The 17,481-nt window shown below is 40.9% G+C and overlaps 1 protein-coding gene across 2 annotated transcripts in view; it reads left to right on the top strand.

Annotated features, from left to right (window-relative positions):
• lamb1b (laminin, beta 1b) overlaps nucleotides 1-17,481 on the top strand; it is a 95,683-nt gene that overhangs the window by 38,816 nt on the left and 39,386 nt on the right. For both annotated transcript variants that reach the window (XM_061914174.1, XM_061914173.1), the window contains exons 17-18: nucleotides 12,109-12,295; nucleotides 12,370-12,513. In XM_061914174.1, the coding sequence (XP_061770158.1) occupies nucleotides 12,109-12,295; nucleotides 12,370-12,513 (331 nt within the window). The remainder of the gene's footprint in view (nucleotides 1-12,108; nucleotides 12,296-12,369; nucleotides 12,514-17,481) is intronic.

The raw sequence follows: 17,481 nt of genomic DNA, 5'->3' as shown, positions 1-17,481 counted from the left end.
AAGTTTTCAGTATCATTACTACCAAAAGAAGACTGGACTTCAGACCTGGGTAAATTAAGTTTTCAGTATCGTTAGTACGAAAGGAGGCTGGACTTCAGACCTGGGCTAATTACGTTTTCAGTATCATTAGTACCAAAGAAGACTGGACTTCAGACCTGGGATGATTAAGTTTTCAGTATTGTTAGTACCAAAGAAGACTGGACTTCAGACATGGGCTAATTAAGTTTTCAGTATCGGTAGTACCAAAGAAGACTGGACTTCAGACCTGGGCTAATTACGTTTTCAGTATCGGTAGTACCAAAGAAGACTGGACTTCAGACCTGGGCTAATTAAGTTTTCAGTATCGTTAGTACCAAAGGAGACTGGACTTCAGACCTGGGCTAATTACGTTTTCAGTATCGTTAGTACCAAAGAAGACTGGACTTCAGACCTGGGATAATTAAGTTTTCAGTATTGTTAGTACCAAAGAAGACTGGACTTCAGACATGGGCTAATTAAGTTTTCAGTATCGTTAGTACGAAAGGAGGCTGGACTTCAGACCTGGGCTAATTACGTTTTCAGTATCATTAGTACCAAAGAAGACTGGACTTCAGACCTGGGATGATTAAGTTTTCAGTATTGTTAGTACCAATGAAGACTGGACTTCAGGCCTGGGCAAAATAAGTTTTCAGTATCGTTAGTACCAAAGAAGACTGGACTTCAGACCTGGGCAAATTAAGTTTTCAGTATCATTAGTACCAAAGAAGACTGGACTTCAGACCTGGGCAAATTAAGTTTTCAGTATCGTAGTACTAAAGAAGACTGGACTTCAGACCTGGGCAAATTAAGTTTTCAGTATCATTAGTACCAAAGAAGACTGGACTTCAGACCTGGGCAAATTAAGTTTTCAGTATCGTTAGTACCAAAGAAAACTGGACTTCAGATCTGGGCAAATGAAGTTTTCAGTATCGTAGTACCAAAGAAGACTAGACTTCAGACCTGGGCAAATTGGGTTTTCAGTATCGTTAGTACCAAATAAGACTGAACATCAGACCTGGGCTAATTAAGTTTTCAGTATCGTTAGTACCAAAGAAGACTGGACTTCAGACCTGGGCTAATTAAGTTTTCAGTATCGTTAGTACCAATGAAGACTGGATTTCAGACCTGGGCAAATTAAGTTTTCAGTGTCGTTAGTACCAAAAGAAGACTGGACTTCAGACCTGGGTAAATTACGTTTTCAGAATCGTTAATACCAAAGAAGACTGGACTTCAGACCTGGGATAATTAAGTTTTCAGTATCGTTAGTACCAAAGAAGTCTGGACTTTAGACCTGGGCTAATTAAGTTTTCAGTATCATTAGTACCAAAGAAAACTGGACTTCAGACCTGGGCAAATTAAGTTTTTAGTATCGTTAGTACCAAAGAGGACTGGACTTCAGACCTGGGGTAATTAAGTTTTCAGTACTGTTAGTACCAATGAAGACTGGACTTCAGAACTGGGCTAATTAAGTTTTCAGTATCGTTAGTACCAAAAGAAGACTGGACTTCAGACCTGGGTAAATTAAGTTTTCAGTATCGTTAGTACCAAAGAAGACTGGACTTTAGACCCGGGCAAATTAAGTTTTCAGTATCGTTAGTACCAAAGAAGACTGGACTTCAGACCTGGGTAAATTAAGTTTTCAGTATCATTAGTACCAAAGAAAATTGAACTTCAGATCTGGGCAAATTAAGTTTTCAGTATCGGTAGTACCAAAGAAGACTGGACTTCAGACCTGGGCTAATTAAGTTTTCAGTATCGGTAGTACCAAAGAAGACTGGACTTCAGACCTGGGCTAATTAAGTTTTCAGTATCGTTAGTACCAAAGGAGACTGGACTTCAGACCTGGGCTAATTACGTTTTCAGTATCGTTAGTACCAAAGAAGACTGGACTTCAGACCTGGGCTAATTACGTTTTCAGTATCATTAGTACCAAAGAAGACTGGACTTCAGACCTGGGATGATTAAGTTTTCAGTATTGTTAGTACCAAAGAAGACTGGACTTCAGGCCTGGGCAAAATAAGTTTTCAGTATCGTTAGTACCAAAGAAGACTGGACTTCAGACCTGGGCAAATTAAGTTTTCAGTATCATTAGTACCAAAGAAGACTGGACTTCAGACCTGGGCAAATTAAGTTTTCAGTATCGTTAGTACCAAAGAAAACTGGACTTCAGATCTGGGCAAATGAAGTTTTCAGTATCGTAGTACCAAAGAAGACTAGACTTCAGACCTGGGCAAATTGGGTTTTCAGTATCGTTAGTACCAAAGAAGACTGAACATCAGACCTGGGCTAATTAAGTTTTCAGTATCGTTAGTACCAAAGAAGACTGGACTTCAGACCTGGACTAATTAAGTTTTCAGTATCATTACTACCAAAAGAAGACTGGACTTCAGACCTGGGCAAATTAAGTTTTCAGTATCGTTTGTACCAAAGAAGACTGGACTTCAGACCTGGGCAAATTAAGTTTTTTTCAGTATCGTTTGTACCAAAGAGGACTGGACTTCAGACCTGGGCTAATTAAGTTTTCAGTACTGTTAGTACCAATGAAGACTGGACTTCAGAACTGGGCTAATTAAGTTTTCAGTATCGTTAGTACCAAAAGAAGACTGGACTTCAGACCTGGGTAAATTAAGTTTTCAGTATCGTTAGTACCAAAGAAGACTGGACTTTAGACCCGGGCAAATTAAGTTTTCAGTATCATTACTACCAAAAGAAGACTGGACTTCAGACCTGGGTAAATTAAGTTTTCAGTATCGTTAGTACGAAAGGAGGCTGGACTTCAGACCTGGGCTAATTACGTTTTCAGTATCGTTAGTACCAAAGAAGACTGGACTTCAGACCTGGGCTAATTAAGTTTTCAGTATCGTTAGTACCAAAAAAGACTGGACTTCAGACCTGGGCAAATTAAGTTTTCAGTATCGTTAGTACCAAAGAAGACTGGACTTCAGACCTGGGTAAATTAAGTTTTCAGTATCATTAGTACCAAAGAAGACTTGACTTCAGACTTGGGCAAATTAAGTTTTCAGTATCATTAGTACCAAAAAAGACTGGACTTCAGACCTGTGCTAATTAAGTTTTCAGTATCGTTAGTACTAAAGAAGACTGGACTTCAGACCTGGGCAAATTAAGTGTTCAGTTCCGTTAGTATCGAAGAAGACTGTACTTCAGGCCTGGGCAAATTAAGTTTTTAGTATCGTTAGTACCAAAGAAGACTGGACTTCAGACCTGGGCAAATTAAGTTTTCAGTATCATTAGTACCAAAGAAGACTGGACTTCAGACCTGGGCTAATTAAGTTTTCAGTATCGTTAGTACCAAAGAAGACTAGACTTCAGACTGGGCTAATTAAGTTTTCAGTATAGTTAGTACCAATGAAGACTGGACTTCAGACCTGGGCTAATTAAGTTTTCAGTATCGTTAGTACCAAAGAAGACTGGACTTCAGACCTGGGTAAATTAAGTTTTCGGTACCATTAGTACCAAAGAAGACTGGACTTCAGACCTGGGCAAATTAAGTTTTCAGTATCGTTGGTACATAAGAAGACTGGACTTCAGACCTGGGCAAATTAAGTTTTCAGTATCATTACTACCAAAAGAAGACTGGACTTCAGACCTGGGTAAATTAAGTTTTCAGTATCGTTAGTACCAAAGAAAACTGGACTTCAGATCCGGGGAAATTAAGTTTTCAGTATCCGTAGTACCAAAGAAGACTGGACTTCAGACCTGGGCTAATTAAGTTTTCAGTATCATTAGTACCAAAGAAGACTAGACTTCTGACCTGGGTAAATTATGTTTTCAGTATCGTTAGTACCAAAGGATACTGGACTTCAGACCTGGGCTAATTAAGTTTTCAGTATCATTACTACCAAAAGAAGACTGGACTTCAGACCTGGGCTAATTAAGTTTTCAGTATCATTACTACCGAAAGAAGACTGGACTTCAGACCTGGGCAAATTAAGTTTTCAGTATCGTTTGTACCAAAGAAGGCTGGACTTCAGACCAGGGCAAATTAAGTTTTTTTCAGTATCGTTTGTACCAAAGAGGACTGGACTTCAGACCTGGGGTAATTAAGTTTTCAGTACTGTTAGTACCAATGAAGACTGGACTTCAGAACTGGGCTAATTAAGTTTTCAGTATCGTTAGTACCAAAAGAAGACTGGACTTCAGACCTGGGTAAATTAAGTTTTCAGTATCGTTAGTACCAAAGAAGACTGGACTTTAGACCCGGGCAAATTAAGTTTTCAGTATCGTTAGTACCAAAGAAGACTGGACTTCAGACCTGGGTAAATTAAGTTTTCAGTATCGGTAGTACCAAAGAAGACTGGACTTCAGACCTGGGCTAATTAAGTTTTCAGTATCGTTAGTACCAAAGGAGACTGGACTTCAGACCTGGGCTAATTACGTTTTCAGTATCGTTAGTACCAAAGAAGACTGGACTTCAGACCTGGGATAATTAAGTTTTCAGTATTGTTAGTACCAAAGAAGACTGGACTTCAGACATGGGCTAATTAAGTTTTCAGTATCGTTAGTACCAAAGGAGGCTGGACTTCAGACCTGGGCTAATTACGTTTTCAGTATCATTAGTACCAAAGAAGACTGGACTTCAGACCTGGGATGATTAAGTTTTCAGTATTGTTAGTACCAAAGAAGACTGGACTTCAGGCCTGGGCAAAATAAGTTTTCAGTATCGTTAGTACCAAAGAAGACTGGACTTCAGACCTGGGCAAATTAAGTTTTCAGTATCATTAGTACCAAAGAAGACTGGACTTCAGACCTGGGCAAATTACGTTTTCAGTATCGTTAGTACCAAAGAAAACTGGACTTCAGATCTGGGCAAATGAAGTTTTCAGTATCGTAGTACCAAAGAAGACTGGACTTCAGATCTGGGCTAATTAAGTTTTCAGTATCGTTAGTACCAATGAAGACTGGATTTCAGACCTGGGCAAATTAAGTTTTCAGTGTCGTTAGTACCAAAGAAGACTGGACTTCAGACCTGGGCTAATTAAGTTTTCAGTATCGTTAGTACCAAAAGAAGACTGGACTTCAGACCTGGGTAAATTACGTTTTCAGAATCGTTAATACCAAAGAAGACTGGACTTCAGACCTGGGCAAATTAAGTTTTTAGTATCGTTAGTACCAAAGAAGACTGGACTTCAGACCTGGGATAATTAAGTTTTCAGTATCGTTAGTACCAAAGAAGTCTGGACTTTAGACCTGGGCTAATTAAGTTTTCAGTATCATTAGTACCAAAGAAAACTGGACTTCAGACCTGGGCAAATTAAGTTTTTAGTATCGTTCGTACCAAAGAAGACTGGACTTCAGACCTGGGATAATTAAGTTTTCAGTATCGTTAGTACCAAAGAAGTCTGGACTTTAGACCTGGGCTAATTAAGTTTTCAGTATCATTAGTAGCAAAGAAAACTGGACTTCAGACCTGGGCAAATTAAGTTTTTAGTATCGTTAGTACCAAAGAGGACTGGACTTCAGACCTGGGGTAATTAAGTTTTCAGTACTGTTAGTACCAATGAAGACTGGACTTCAGAACTGGGCTAATTAAGTTTTCAGTATCGTTAGTACCAAAAGAAGACTGGACTTCAGACCTGGGTAAATTAAGTTTTCAGTATCGTTAGTACCAAAGAAGACTGGACTTTAGACCCGGGCAAATTAAGTTTTCAGTATCGTTAGTACCAAAGAAGACTGGACTTCAGACCTGGGTAAATTAAGTTTTCAGTATCGTTAGTACCAAAGAAAATTGAACTTCAGATCTGGGCAAATTAAGTTTTCAGTATCGGTAGTACCAAAGAAGACTGGACTTCAGACCTGGGCTAATTAAGTTTTCAGTATCGTTAGTACCAAAGGAGACTGGACTTCAGACCTGGGCTAATTACGTTTTCAGTATCGTTAGTACCAAAGAAGACTGGACTTCAGACCTGGGCTAATTACGTTTTCAGTATCATTAGTACCAAAGAAGACTGGACTTCAGACCTGGGATGATTAAGTTTTCAGTATTGTTAGTACCAAAGAAGACTGGACTTCAGGCCTGGGCAAAATAAGTTTTCAGTATCGTTAGTACCAAAGAAGACTGGACTTCAGACCTGGGCAAATTAAGTTTTCAGTATCATTAGTACCAAAGAAGACTGGACTTCAGACCTGGGCAAATTAAGTTTTCAGTATCGTTAGTACCTAAGAAAACTGGACTTCAGATCTGGGCAAATGAAGTTTTCAGTATCGTAGTACCAAAGAAGACTAGACTTCAGACCTGGGCAAATTGGGTTTTCAGTATCGTTAGTACCAAAGAAGACTGGACTTTAGACCTGGGCTAATTAAGTTTTCAGTATCATTACTACCAAAAGAAGACTGGACTTCAGACCTGGGTAAATTAAGTTTTCAGTATCGTTAGTACGAAAGGAGGCTGGACTTCAGACCTGGGCTAATTACGTTTTCAGTATCGTTAGTACCAAAGAAGACTGGACTTCAGACCTGGGATAATTAAGTTTTCAGTATTGTTAGTACCAAAGAAGGCTGGACTTCAGACCTGGGCTAATTAAGTTTTCAGTATCATTACTACCAAAAGAAGACTGGACTTCAGACCTGGGCAAATTAAGTTTTTTTCAGTATCGTTTGTACCAAAGAGGACTGGACTTCAGACCTGGGCTAATTAAGTTTTCAGTACTGTTAGTACCAATGAAGACTGGACTTCAGAACTGGGCTAATTAAGTTTTCAGTATCGTTAGTACCAAAAGAAGACTGGACTTCAGACCTGGGTAAATTAAGTTTTCAGTATCGTTAGTACCAAAGAAGACTGGACTTTAGACCCGGGCAAATTAAGTTTTCAGTATCATTACTACCAAAAGAAGACTGGACTTCAGACCTGGGTAAATTAAGTTTTCAGTATCGTTAGTACGAAAGGAGGCTGGACTTCAGACCTGGGCTAATTACGTTTTCAGTATCGTTAGTACCAAAGAAGACTGGACTTCAGACCTGGGATAATTAAGTTTTCAGTATTGTTAGTACCAAAGAAGACTGGACTTCAGACATGGGCTAATTAAGTTTTCAGTATCGGTAGTACCAAAGAAGACTGGACTTCAGACCTGGGCTAATTAAGTTTTCAGTATCGGTAGTACCAAAGAAGACTGGACTTCAGACCTGGGCTAATTAAGTTTTCAGTATCGTTAGTACCAAAGGAGACTGGACTTCAGACCTGGGCTAATTACGTTTTCAGTATCGTTAGTACCAAAGAAGACTGGACTTCAGACCTGGGATAATTAAGTTTTCAGTATTGTTAGTACCAAAGAAGACTGGACTTCAGACATGGGCTAATTAAGTTTTCAGTATCGTTAGTACGAAAGGAGGCTGGACTTCAGACCTGGGCTAATTACGTTTTCAGTATCATTAGTACCAAAGAAGACTGGACTTCAGACCTGGGATGATTAAGTTTTCAGTATTGTTAGTACCAATGAAGACTGGACTTCAGGCCTGGGCAAAATAAGTTTTCAGTATCGTTAGTACCAAAGAAGACTGGACTTCAGACCTGGGCAAATTAAGTTTTCAGTATCATTAGTACCAAAGAAGACTGGACTTCAGACCTGGGCAAATTAAGTTTTCAGTATCGTAGTACCAAAGAAGACTGGACTTCAGACCTGGGCAAATTAAGTTTTCAGTATCATTAGTACCAAAGAAGACTGGACTTCAGACCTGGGCAAATTAAGTTTTCAGTATCGTTAGTACCAAAGAAAACTGGACTTCAGATCTGGGCAAATGAAGTTTTCAGTATCGTAGTACCAAAGAAGACTAGACTTCAGACCTGGGCAAATTGGGTTTTCAGTATCGTTAGTACCAAATAAGACTGAACATCAGACCTGGGCTAATTAAGTTTTCAGTATCGTTAGTACCAAAGAAGACTGGACTTCAGACCTGGGCTAATTAAGTTTTCAGTATCGTTAGTACCAAAGAAAACTGGACTTCAGATCTGGGCAAATTAAGTTTTCAGTATCGTTAGTACCAAAGAAGACTGGACTTCAGACCTGGGCTAATTAAGTTTTCAGTATCGTTAGTACCAATGAAGACTGGATTTCAGACCTGGGCAAATTAAGTTTTCAGTGTCGTTAGTACCAAAGAAGACTGGACTTCAGACCTGGGCTAATTAAGTTTTCAGTATCGTTAGTACCAAAAGAAGACTGGACTTCAGACCTGGGTAAATTACGTTTTCAGAATCGTTAATACCAAAGAAGACTGGACTTCAGACCTTGGCAAATTAAGTTTTTAGTATCGTTAGTACCAAAGAAGACTGGACTTCAGACCTGGGATAATTAAGTTTTCAGTATCGTTAGTACCAAAGAAGTCTGGACTTTAGACCTGGGCTAATTAAGTTTTCAGTATCATTAGTACCAAAGAAAACTGGACTTCAGAACTGGGCAAATTAAGTTTTTAGTATCGTTAGTACCAAAGAAGACTGGACTTCAGACCTGGGCAAATTAAGTTTTTAGTATCGTTAGTACAAAAGACGACTGGACTTCAGACCTGGGCAAATTAAGTTTTTAGTATCGTTAGTACCAAAGAAGACTGGACTTCAGACCTGGGCAAATTAAGTTTTTAGTATCGTTAGTACAAAAGACGACTGGACTTCAGACCTGGGCAAATTAAGTTTTGAGTATCGTTAGTACCAAAGAAGACTGGACTTCAGACCTGGGCTAATTAAGTTTTCAGTATCGTTAGTACCAAAGAAGTCTGGACTTTAGACCTGGGCTAATTAAGTTTTCAGTATCATTAGTACCAAAGAAGACTGGACTTCAGACCTGGGCAAATTAAGTTTTTAGTATCGTTAGTACCAAAGAAGACTGGACTTCAGACCTGGGCAAATTAAGTTTTTAGTATTGTTAGTACAAAAGAAGACTGGACTTCAGACCTGGGCAAATTAAGTTTTCAGTATCATTAGTACCAAAGAAAACTGGACTTCAGACCTGGGCTAATTAAGTTTTCAGTATCAGTAGTACCAAAGAAGACTAGACTTCAGACCTGGGTAAATTAAGTTTTCAGTATCGTTAGTACCAAAGGAGACTGGACTTCAGACCTGGGCAAATTAAGTTTTCAGTATCATTAGTACCAAAGAAGACTGGACTTCAGACCTGGGCAAATTAAGTTTTCAGTATCGTTAGTACCTAAGAAAACTGGACTTCAGATCTGGGCAAATGAAGTTTTCAGTATCGTAGTACCAAAGAAGACTAGACTTCAGACCTGGGCAAATTGGGTTTTCAGTATCGTTAGTACCAAAGAAGACTGCACTGCAAAAACTGAAATCTACGTAAGATGAAATATCTCAAAAAAGGCTGATATTTGCTTATTTTCTGTCTGATAAAATAATTCTTCTCACTAAGCAGATTTTTTAAGTTAGAGTCTTTTACTTGTTTTAAGTGTTCTGGTCCTAAATTTTCCCGGTAAGATATTACAGCTTGTTGCTGAGATTTGATGATCTATTTTGAGTAAAACATGCTAGAAACTAGAATATAAAGTGTTGCAAAGCTGTGGCATCAAGTCTCACAAGTCCATAGTGGATCTAACATAATAGTGAGAGTCCAGTCCATAGTGGATCTAACATAATAGTGAGAGTCCAGTCCCTAGTGGATCTAACATAATAGTGAGAGTCCAGTCCATAGTGGATCCGACATAATAGTGTGAGAGTCAAGTCCATAGTGGATCTAACATAATAGTGAGAGTCCAGTCCATTAGTGGATCTAACATAAAGAGTCCAGTCCATACTGGATCTAACATAATAGTGAGAGTCCAGTCCATAGTGGATCTAACATAATAGTGGGAATCCAGTCCATAGTGGACCTAACATAATAGTGAGAATCCAGTCCACAGTGGATCTAACATAATAGTGAGTCCAGTCCATAGTGGATTTAACATAATAGTGAGAGTCAAGTCCATAGTGGATCCAACATAGTAGTGAGAGTCAAGTCCATAGTGGATCTAACATAATAGTGAGAGTCCAGTCCATAGTGAATCTAACATAATAGTGAGAGTCCAGTCCACAGTGGATCTACATAATAGTGAGAGTCCAGTCCATAGTGGATCTAACATAATAGTGAGAGTCCAGTCCATTAGTGGATCTAACATAAAGAGTCCAGTCCATACTGGATCTAACATAATAGTGAGAGTCCAGTCCATAGTGGATCTAACATAATAGTGGGAATCCAGTCCATAGTGGACCTAACATAATAGTGAGAATCCAGTCCACAGTGGATCTAACATAATAGTGAGTCCAGTCCATAGTGGATTTAACATAATAGTGAGAGTCAAGTCCATAGTGGATCCAACATAGTAGTGAGAGTCAAGTCCATAGTGGATCTAACATAATAGTGAGAGTCCAGTCCATAGTGAATCTAACATAATAGTGAGAGTCCAGTCCACAGTGGATCTACATAATAGTGAGAGTCCAGTCCATAGTGGATCTAACATAATAGTGAGAGTCCAGTCCATAGTGGATCCAACATAATAGTGAGAGTCCAGTCCATAGCGGATCTAACATAATAGTGAGTCCAGTCCATAGTGGATTTAACATAATAGTGAGAGTCAAGTCCATAGTGGATCCAACATAGTAGTGAGAGTCCAGTCCATAGTGAATCTAACATAATAGTGTGAAAGTCCAGTCCAAAGTGGATCTAACATAATAGTGAGAGTCCAGTCCATAGTGGATCCAACATAATAGTGAGAGTCCAGTCCATAGTGGATCCAACATAATAGTGAGAGTCCAGTCCATAGTGGATTTAACATAATAGTGAGAGTCAAGTCCATAGTGGATCTAACATAGTAGTGTGAAAGTCCAGTCCAAAGTGGATCTAACATAATAGTGAGAGTCCAGTCCATAGTAGATCCAACATTATACTGAGAGTCCAGTCCATAGTGGATTTAACATAATAGAGAGAGTCCAGTCCATAGTGGATCTAACATAGTTGTGAGAGTCCAGTCCATAGTGGATCTAACATAATAGTGTGAAAGTCAAGTCCAAAGTGGATCTAACATAATAGTGAGAGTCCAGTCCATAGTAGATCTAACATAATACTAAGAGTCCAGTCCATAGTGGATCCAACATAATAGTGAGAGTCCAGTCCATAGCGGATCTAACATAATAGTGAGTCCAGTCCATAGTGGATTTAACATAATAGTGAGAGTCAAGTCCATAGTGGATCCAACATAGTAGTGAGAGTCCAGTCCATAGTGAATCTAACATAATAGTGTGAAAGTCCAGTCCAAAGTGGATCTAACATAATAGTGAGAGTCCAGTCCATAGTGGATCCAACATAATAGTGAGAGTCCAGTCCATAGTGGATCCAACATAATAGTGAGAGTCCAGTCCATAGTGGATTTAACATAATAGTGAGAGTCAAGTCCATAGTGGATCTAACATAGTAGTGTGAAAGTCCAGTCCAAAGTGGATCTAACATAATAGTGAGAGTCCAGTCCATAGTAGATCTAACATTATACTGAGAGTCCAGTCCATAGTGGATTTAACATAATAGAGAGAGTCCAGTCCATAGTGGATCTAACATAGTTGTGAGAGTCCAGTCCATAGTGGATCTAACATAATAGTGTGAAAGTCAAGTCCAAAGTGGATCTAACATAATAGTGAGAGTCCAGTCCATAGTGGATCTAACATAGTTGTGAGAGTCCAGTCCATAGTGGATCTAACATAATAGTGTGAAAGTCAAGTCCAAAGTGGATCTAACATAATAGTGAGAGTCCAGTCCATAGTAGATCTAACATAATACTAAGAGTCCAGTCCATAGTGGATCTAACATAATAGTGTGACAGTCCAGTCCATAGTGGATCTAACATAATAATGTGAGAGTCCAGTCCATAGTAGATCTAATATTATACTGAGAGTCCAATCCATAGTGGATCTAACATAATATTGTGAAAGTCCAGTCCGTAGTGGATCTAACATAATAATGAGAGTTGATACTAACTAAAAACAAAAACAATGTTTGGTCTTCAAAGACATTTCACAAGTATCAGTACTGACTACTATAACTCTGCTGTGGCGATGACCCTAAAAGCAGCCTGCTCACATTATTGGCTTCCTTATCTCTCTTGCAGCTGGTGTTGATGCCCCGGGTCAGGGATCTGGACATGTTCCATGGGACAAACGGCGACGTAGCGTGGGATACGTTCCAGCGTTACCGCTGCCTGGAGACCAGCCAGAGTGTGGTGAAGAGCCCCATGACGGACATCTGCAACGAGTACATCTTCAGCGTCTCCGCACTGCTGCACAAAGGAGCCATGCGTAGGTTTACTCCAAACTTCAAAAGTATTGTAAAGTAAAAACCCCTCTGAGCAAAATATAAATGTCGTTTCCAGCATGCCAGTGTGATCTACAAGGTTCCGTCAGCGGTGTGTGCGAGCCCAGCGGAGGCCAGTGTCGCTGTCGGCCCAATGTGGTCGGCAGGAACTGCGACCACTGCGCCCCGGCCACCTTCCTGTTCAGCCCCGCCGGATGCAAGCGTAAGTACTTGAGGAGTTCTTTTACAAAACCCAAAACCGGTGAAGATGTCACGTTGCGTAATTCGTAAATAAAAAGAGAATACAATGATTAGCAAGTATCTTTCGACCTGTATTTAGTTAAATAGACTGCAAAGACAAGATACTTCATGTTCAAACTGGGAAATTCGATGCTTTTTTTTGCAAGTATTAGCTCATTTGGAGAATCTTCCATGAAATGCTCGGTCATTCACAAACAAGAACGGTGCATTTGTCAACAAATGCCTGAGCACATTGTCCAACCGTTGAAGAAGAACATTTCTCAACCAACCATTGCAAGGAATTTAGGGATTTCGTCATCTACGCTCCGTAATATCATCAAAGTGTTCAGAGAATCTGGAGAAATCACTGCACTTAAGCTGCAAGGCCATGAATTATATTTATATAGCGCTTTTTCTCTAGTGACTCAAAGCGCTTATACATAGTGAAACCCAATATCTAAGTTTGGCAGAGCGGTTAGTGCGTCTGCCTCACAATACAAAGGTCCTGCAGTCCTGGGTTCAAATCCAGGCTCGGGATCTTTCTGTGTGGAGTTTGCATGTTTTCCCCGTGAATGCGTGGGTTCCCTCCGGGTACTCCGGCTTCCTCCCACTTCCAAAAACATGCACCTGGGGATAGGTTGATTGGCAACACTAAAATGGTCCCTAGTGTGTGAATGTTGTCTGTCTATCTGTGTTGGCCCTGCGATGAGGTGGCGATTTGTCCAGGGTGTACCCCGCCTTCCGCCCGATTGTAGCTGAGATAGGCGCCAGCGCCCCCCGCGACCCCAAAAAGGGAATAAGCGGTAGAAAATGGATGGATGGACATTTAAAGCAGTGTGGGTGGCACTGGGAGTGTCTTGCCCAAGGACACAACAGCAGTGACGAGGATGGCGGAAGCGGGGATCGAACCTGCAACCCTCAAGTTGAGCTATACCACACCAAGTTAGCATAGTATTCGATCCCTCAGGCGGTAGTGCATCAAAAGGTGACATCCGTGTGTAAAGGATATCACCACAGGAAGCCACTGTCAGTAACTACAGTTGGTCGCTGCATCTGTAAGTGCAAGTTAAAACTCTGGAAGGCAAAGCCAAATCCATTTATCAACAACACCCAGAAACAACATCTAACATGGACTGAAAGTGTTGAAACTATTTGGAATATGTGACCCACAGACTGAGAATCTGGAGAAATCACTGCAGGTAAGCTGCAAGGCCATGAATTATATTTATTTAGCGCTTTTTCTCTAGTGACTAAAAGCGCTTTTACATAGTGAAACCCAATATCGAAGTTACATTCAAACCAGTGTGGGTGGCAGGTGGTAAAAATGTCTTGCCCAAGGACACAACGGCAGTGAGTAGGATGGCGGAAGCGGGGATCGAACCTGCAACCCTCAAGTTGAGCTATACCACACCAAGTTAGCATAGTATTCGATCCCTCAGGCGGTACTGCATCAAAAGGTGACATCAGTGTGTAAAGGATATCACCACAGGAAGCCACTGTCAGTAACTACAGTTGGTCGCTGCATCTGTAAGTGCAAGTTAAAACTCTGGAAGGCAAAGCCAAAGCCATTTATCAACAACACCCAGAAACAACATCTAAGATGGACTGAAAGTATTGAAATGTTGAAACTATTTGGAATATATTGCCCACAGACTGAGAATCTGGAGAAATCACTGCACGTAAGCTGTAAGGCCATGAATTATATTTATATAGCGCTTTTTCTCTAGTGACTCAAAGCGCTTTTACATAGTGAAACCCAATATCGAAGTTACAATTAAACCAGTGTGGGTGGCAGGTGGGAAAAATTTCTTGCCCAAGGACACAACGGCAGTCGCTAGGATGGCGGAAGCGGGGATTGAACCTGCAATCCTCAAGTTGTGCTATACCACACCAAGGTAGCATAGTATTCGACCCCTCAGGCGGTACTGCATCAAAAGGTGACATCAGTGTGTAAAGGATATCACCACAGGAAGCCACTGTCAGTAACTACAGATGGTCGCTGCATCTGTAAATGCAAGTTAAAACTCTGGAAGGCAAAGCCAAAGCCATTTATCAACAACACCCAGAAACAACATCTAAGATGGACTGAAAGTGTTGAAATGTTGAAACTATTTGGAATATATCGCCCACAGACTGAGAATCTGGAGAAATCACTGCACGTAAGCTGCAAGGCCATGACTTATATTTATATAGCGCTTTTTCTCTAGTGACTCAAAGTGCTTTTACATAGTGAAACCCAATAACTATTCATAGCACTTTTTCTCTAGTGACTCAAAGCGCTTTTACATAGTGAAACCCAATATCTAAGTTACATTCAAACCAGTGTGGGTGGCACTGGGAGCAGGTGGGAAAAATGTCTTGCCCAAGGACACAACGGCAGTGGCTAGGATGGCGGAAGCGGGGACCGAACCTGCAACCCTCAAGTTGAGCTATACCACACCAAGTTAGCATAGTATTCGATACCTCAGGCGGTACTGCATCAAAAGGTGACATCAGTGTGTAAAGGATATCACCACAGGAAGCCACTGTCAGTAACTACAGTTGGTCGCTGCATCTGTAAGTGCAAGTTAAAACTCTGGAAGGCAAAGCCAAATCCATTTATCAACAACACCCAGAAACAACATCTAACATGGACTGAAAGTGTTGAAACTATTTGGAATATGTGGCCCACAGACTGAAAATCTGGAGAAATCACTGCACGTAAGCTGCAAGGCCATGAATTATATTTATTTAGCGCTTTTTCTCTAGTGACTCAAAGCGCTTTTACATAGTGAAACCCAATATCGAAGTTACATTTAAACCAGTGTGGGTGGCAGGTGGGAAAAATGTCTTGCCCAAGGACACAACAGCAGTGAGTAGGATGGCGGAAGCGGGGATCGAACCTGCAACCCTCAAGTTGAGCTATACCACACCAAGTTAGCATAGTATTCGATCCCTCTGGCAGTACTGCATCAAAAGGTGACATCAGTGTGTAAAGGATATCACCACAGGAAGCCACTGTCAGTAACTACAGTTGGTTGCTGCATCTGTAAGTGCAAGTTAAAACTCTGGAAGGCAAAGCCAAAGCCATTTATCAACAACACCCAGAAACACCATCTAAGATGGACTGAAAGTGTTGAAATGTTGAAACTATTTGGAATATATCGCCCACAGACTGAGAATCCGGAGAAATCACTGCACGTAAGCTGCAAGGCCATGAATTATATTTATATAGCGCTTTTTCTCTAGTGACTCAAAGCGCTTTTACATAGTGAAACCCAATATCAAAGTTACATTTAAACCAGTGTGGGTGGCAGGTGGGAAAAATGTCTTGCCCAAGGACACAACGGCAGTCGCTAGGATGGCGGAAGCGGGGATCGAACCTGCAATCCTCAAGTTGTGCTATACCACACCAAGGTAGCATAGTATTCGACCCCTCAGGCGGTACTGCATCAAAAGGTGACATCAGTGTGTAAAGGATATCACCACAAGAAGCCAATGTCAGTAACTACAGATGGTCGCTGCATCTGTAAGTGCAAGTTAAAACTCTGGAAGGCAAAGCCAAAGCCATTTATCAACAACACCCAGAAACAACATCTAAGATGGACTGAAAGTATTGAAATGTTGAAACTATTTGGAATATATCGCCCAATATATCGCCCACAGACTGAGAATCTGGAGGAATCACTGCACGTAAGCTGCAAGGCCATGAAATATATTTATTTAGCGCTTTTTCTCTAGTGACTCAAAGCGCTTTTACATAGTGAAACCCAATATCTAAGTTACATTCAAACCAGTGTGGGTGGCACTGGGAGCAGGTGGGTAAAGTGTCTTGCCCAAGGACACAACAGCAGTGAGTAGGATGGCGGAAGCGGGGACCGAACCTGCAACCGTCAAGTTGAGCTATACCACACCAAGTTAGCGTAGTATTCGATCCCTCAGGCAGTACTGCATCAAAAGATGACATCAGTGTGTAAAGGATATCACCACAGGAAGCCACTGTCAGTAACTACAGTTGGTCGCTGCATCTGTAAGTGCAAGTTAAAACTCTGGAAGGCAAAGCCAAAGCCATTTATCAACAACACCCAGAAACAACATCTAACATGGACTGAAAGTGTTGAAACTATTTGGAATATGTGACCCACAGACTGAGAATCTGGAGAAATCACTGCAGGTAAGCTGCAAGGCCATGAATTATATTTATTTAGCGCTTTTTCTCTAGTGACTAAAAGCGCTTTTACATAGTGAAACCCAATATCGAAGTTACATTCAAACCAGTGTGGGTGGCAGGTGGTAAAAATGTCTTGCCCAAGGACACAACGGCAGTGAGTAGGATGGCAGAAGCGGGGATCGAACCTGCAACCCTCAAGTTGAGCTATACCACACCAAGTTAGCATAGTATTCGATCCCTCAGGCGGTACTGCATCAAAAGGTGACATCAGTGTGTAAAGGATATCACCACAGGAAGCCACTGTCAGTAACTACAGTTGGTCGCTGCATCTGTAAGTGCAAGTTAAAACTCTGGAAGGCAAAGCCAAAGCCATTTATCAACAACACCCAGAAACAACATCTAAGATGGACTGAAAGTATTGAAATGTTGAAACTATTTGGAATATATTGCCCACAGACTGAGAATCTGGAGAAATCACTGCACGTAAGCTGTAAGGCCATGAATTATATTTATATAGCGCTTTTTCTCTAGTGACTCAAAGCGCTTTTACATAGTGAAACCCAATATCGAAGTTACAATTAAACCAGTGTGGGTGGCAGGTGGGAAAAATGTCTTGCCCAAGGACACAACCGCAGTCGCTAGGATGGCGGAAGCGGGGATTGAACCTGCAATCCTCAAGTTGTGCTATACCACACCAAGGTAGCATAGTATTCGACCCCTCAGGCGGTACTGCATCAAAAGGTGACATCAGTGTGTAAAGGATATCACCACAGGAAGCCACTGTCAGTAACTACAGATGGT

The sequence above is a fragment of the Nerophis ophidion genome, linkage group LG10, assembly GCF_033978795.1.
Source record: "Nerophis ophidion isolate RoL-2023_Sa linkage group LG10, RoL_Noph_v1.0, whole genome shotgun sequence".
NCBI lineage: Eukaryota > Metazoa > Chordata > Actinopteri > Syngnathiformes > Syngnathidae > Nerophis > Nerophis ophidion.
The sequence above is the reverse complement of the archived record's forward strand: the minus strand, read 5'-3'. Positions and strand labels throughout refer to the sequence as shown.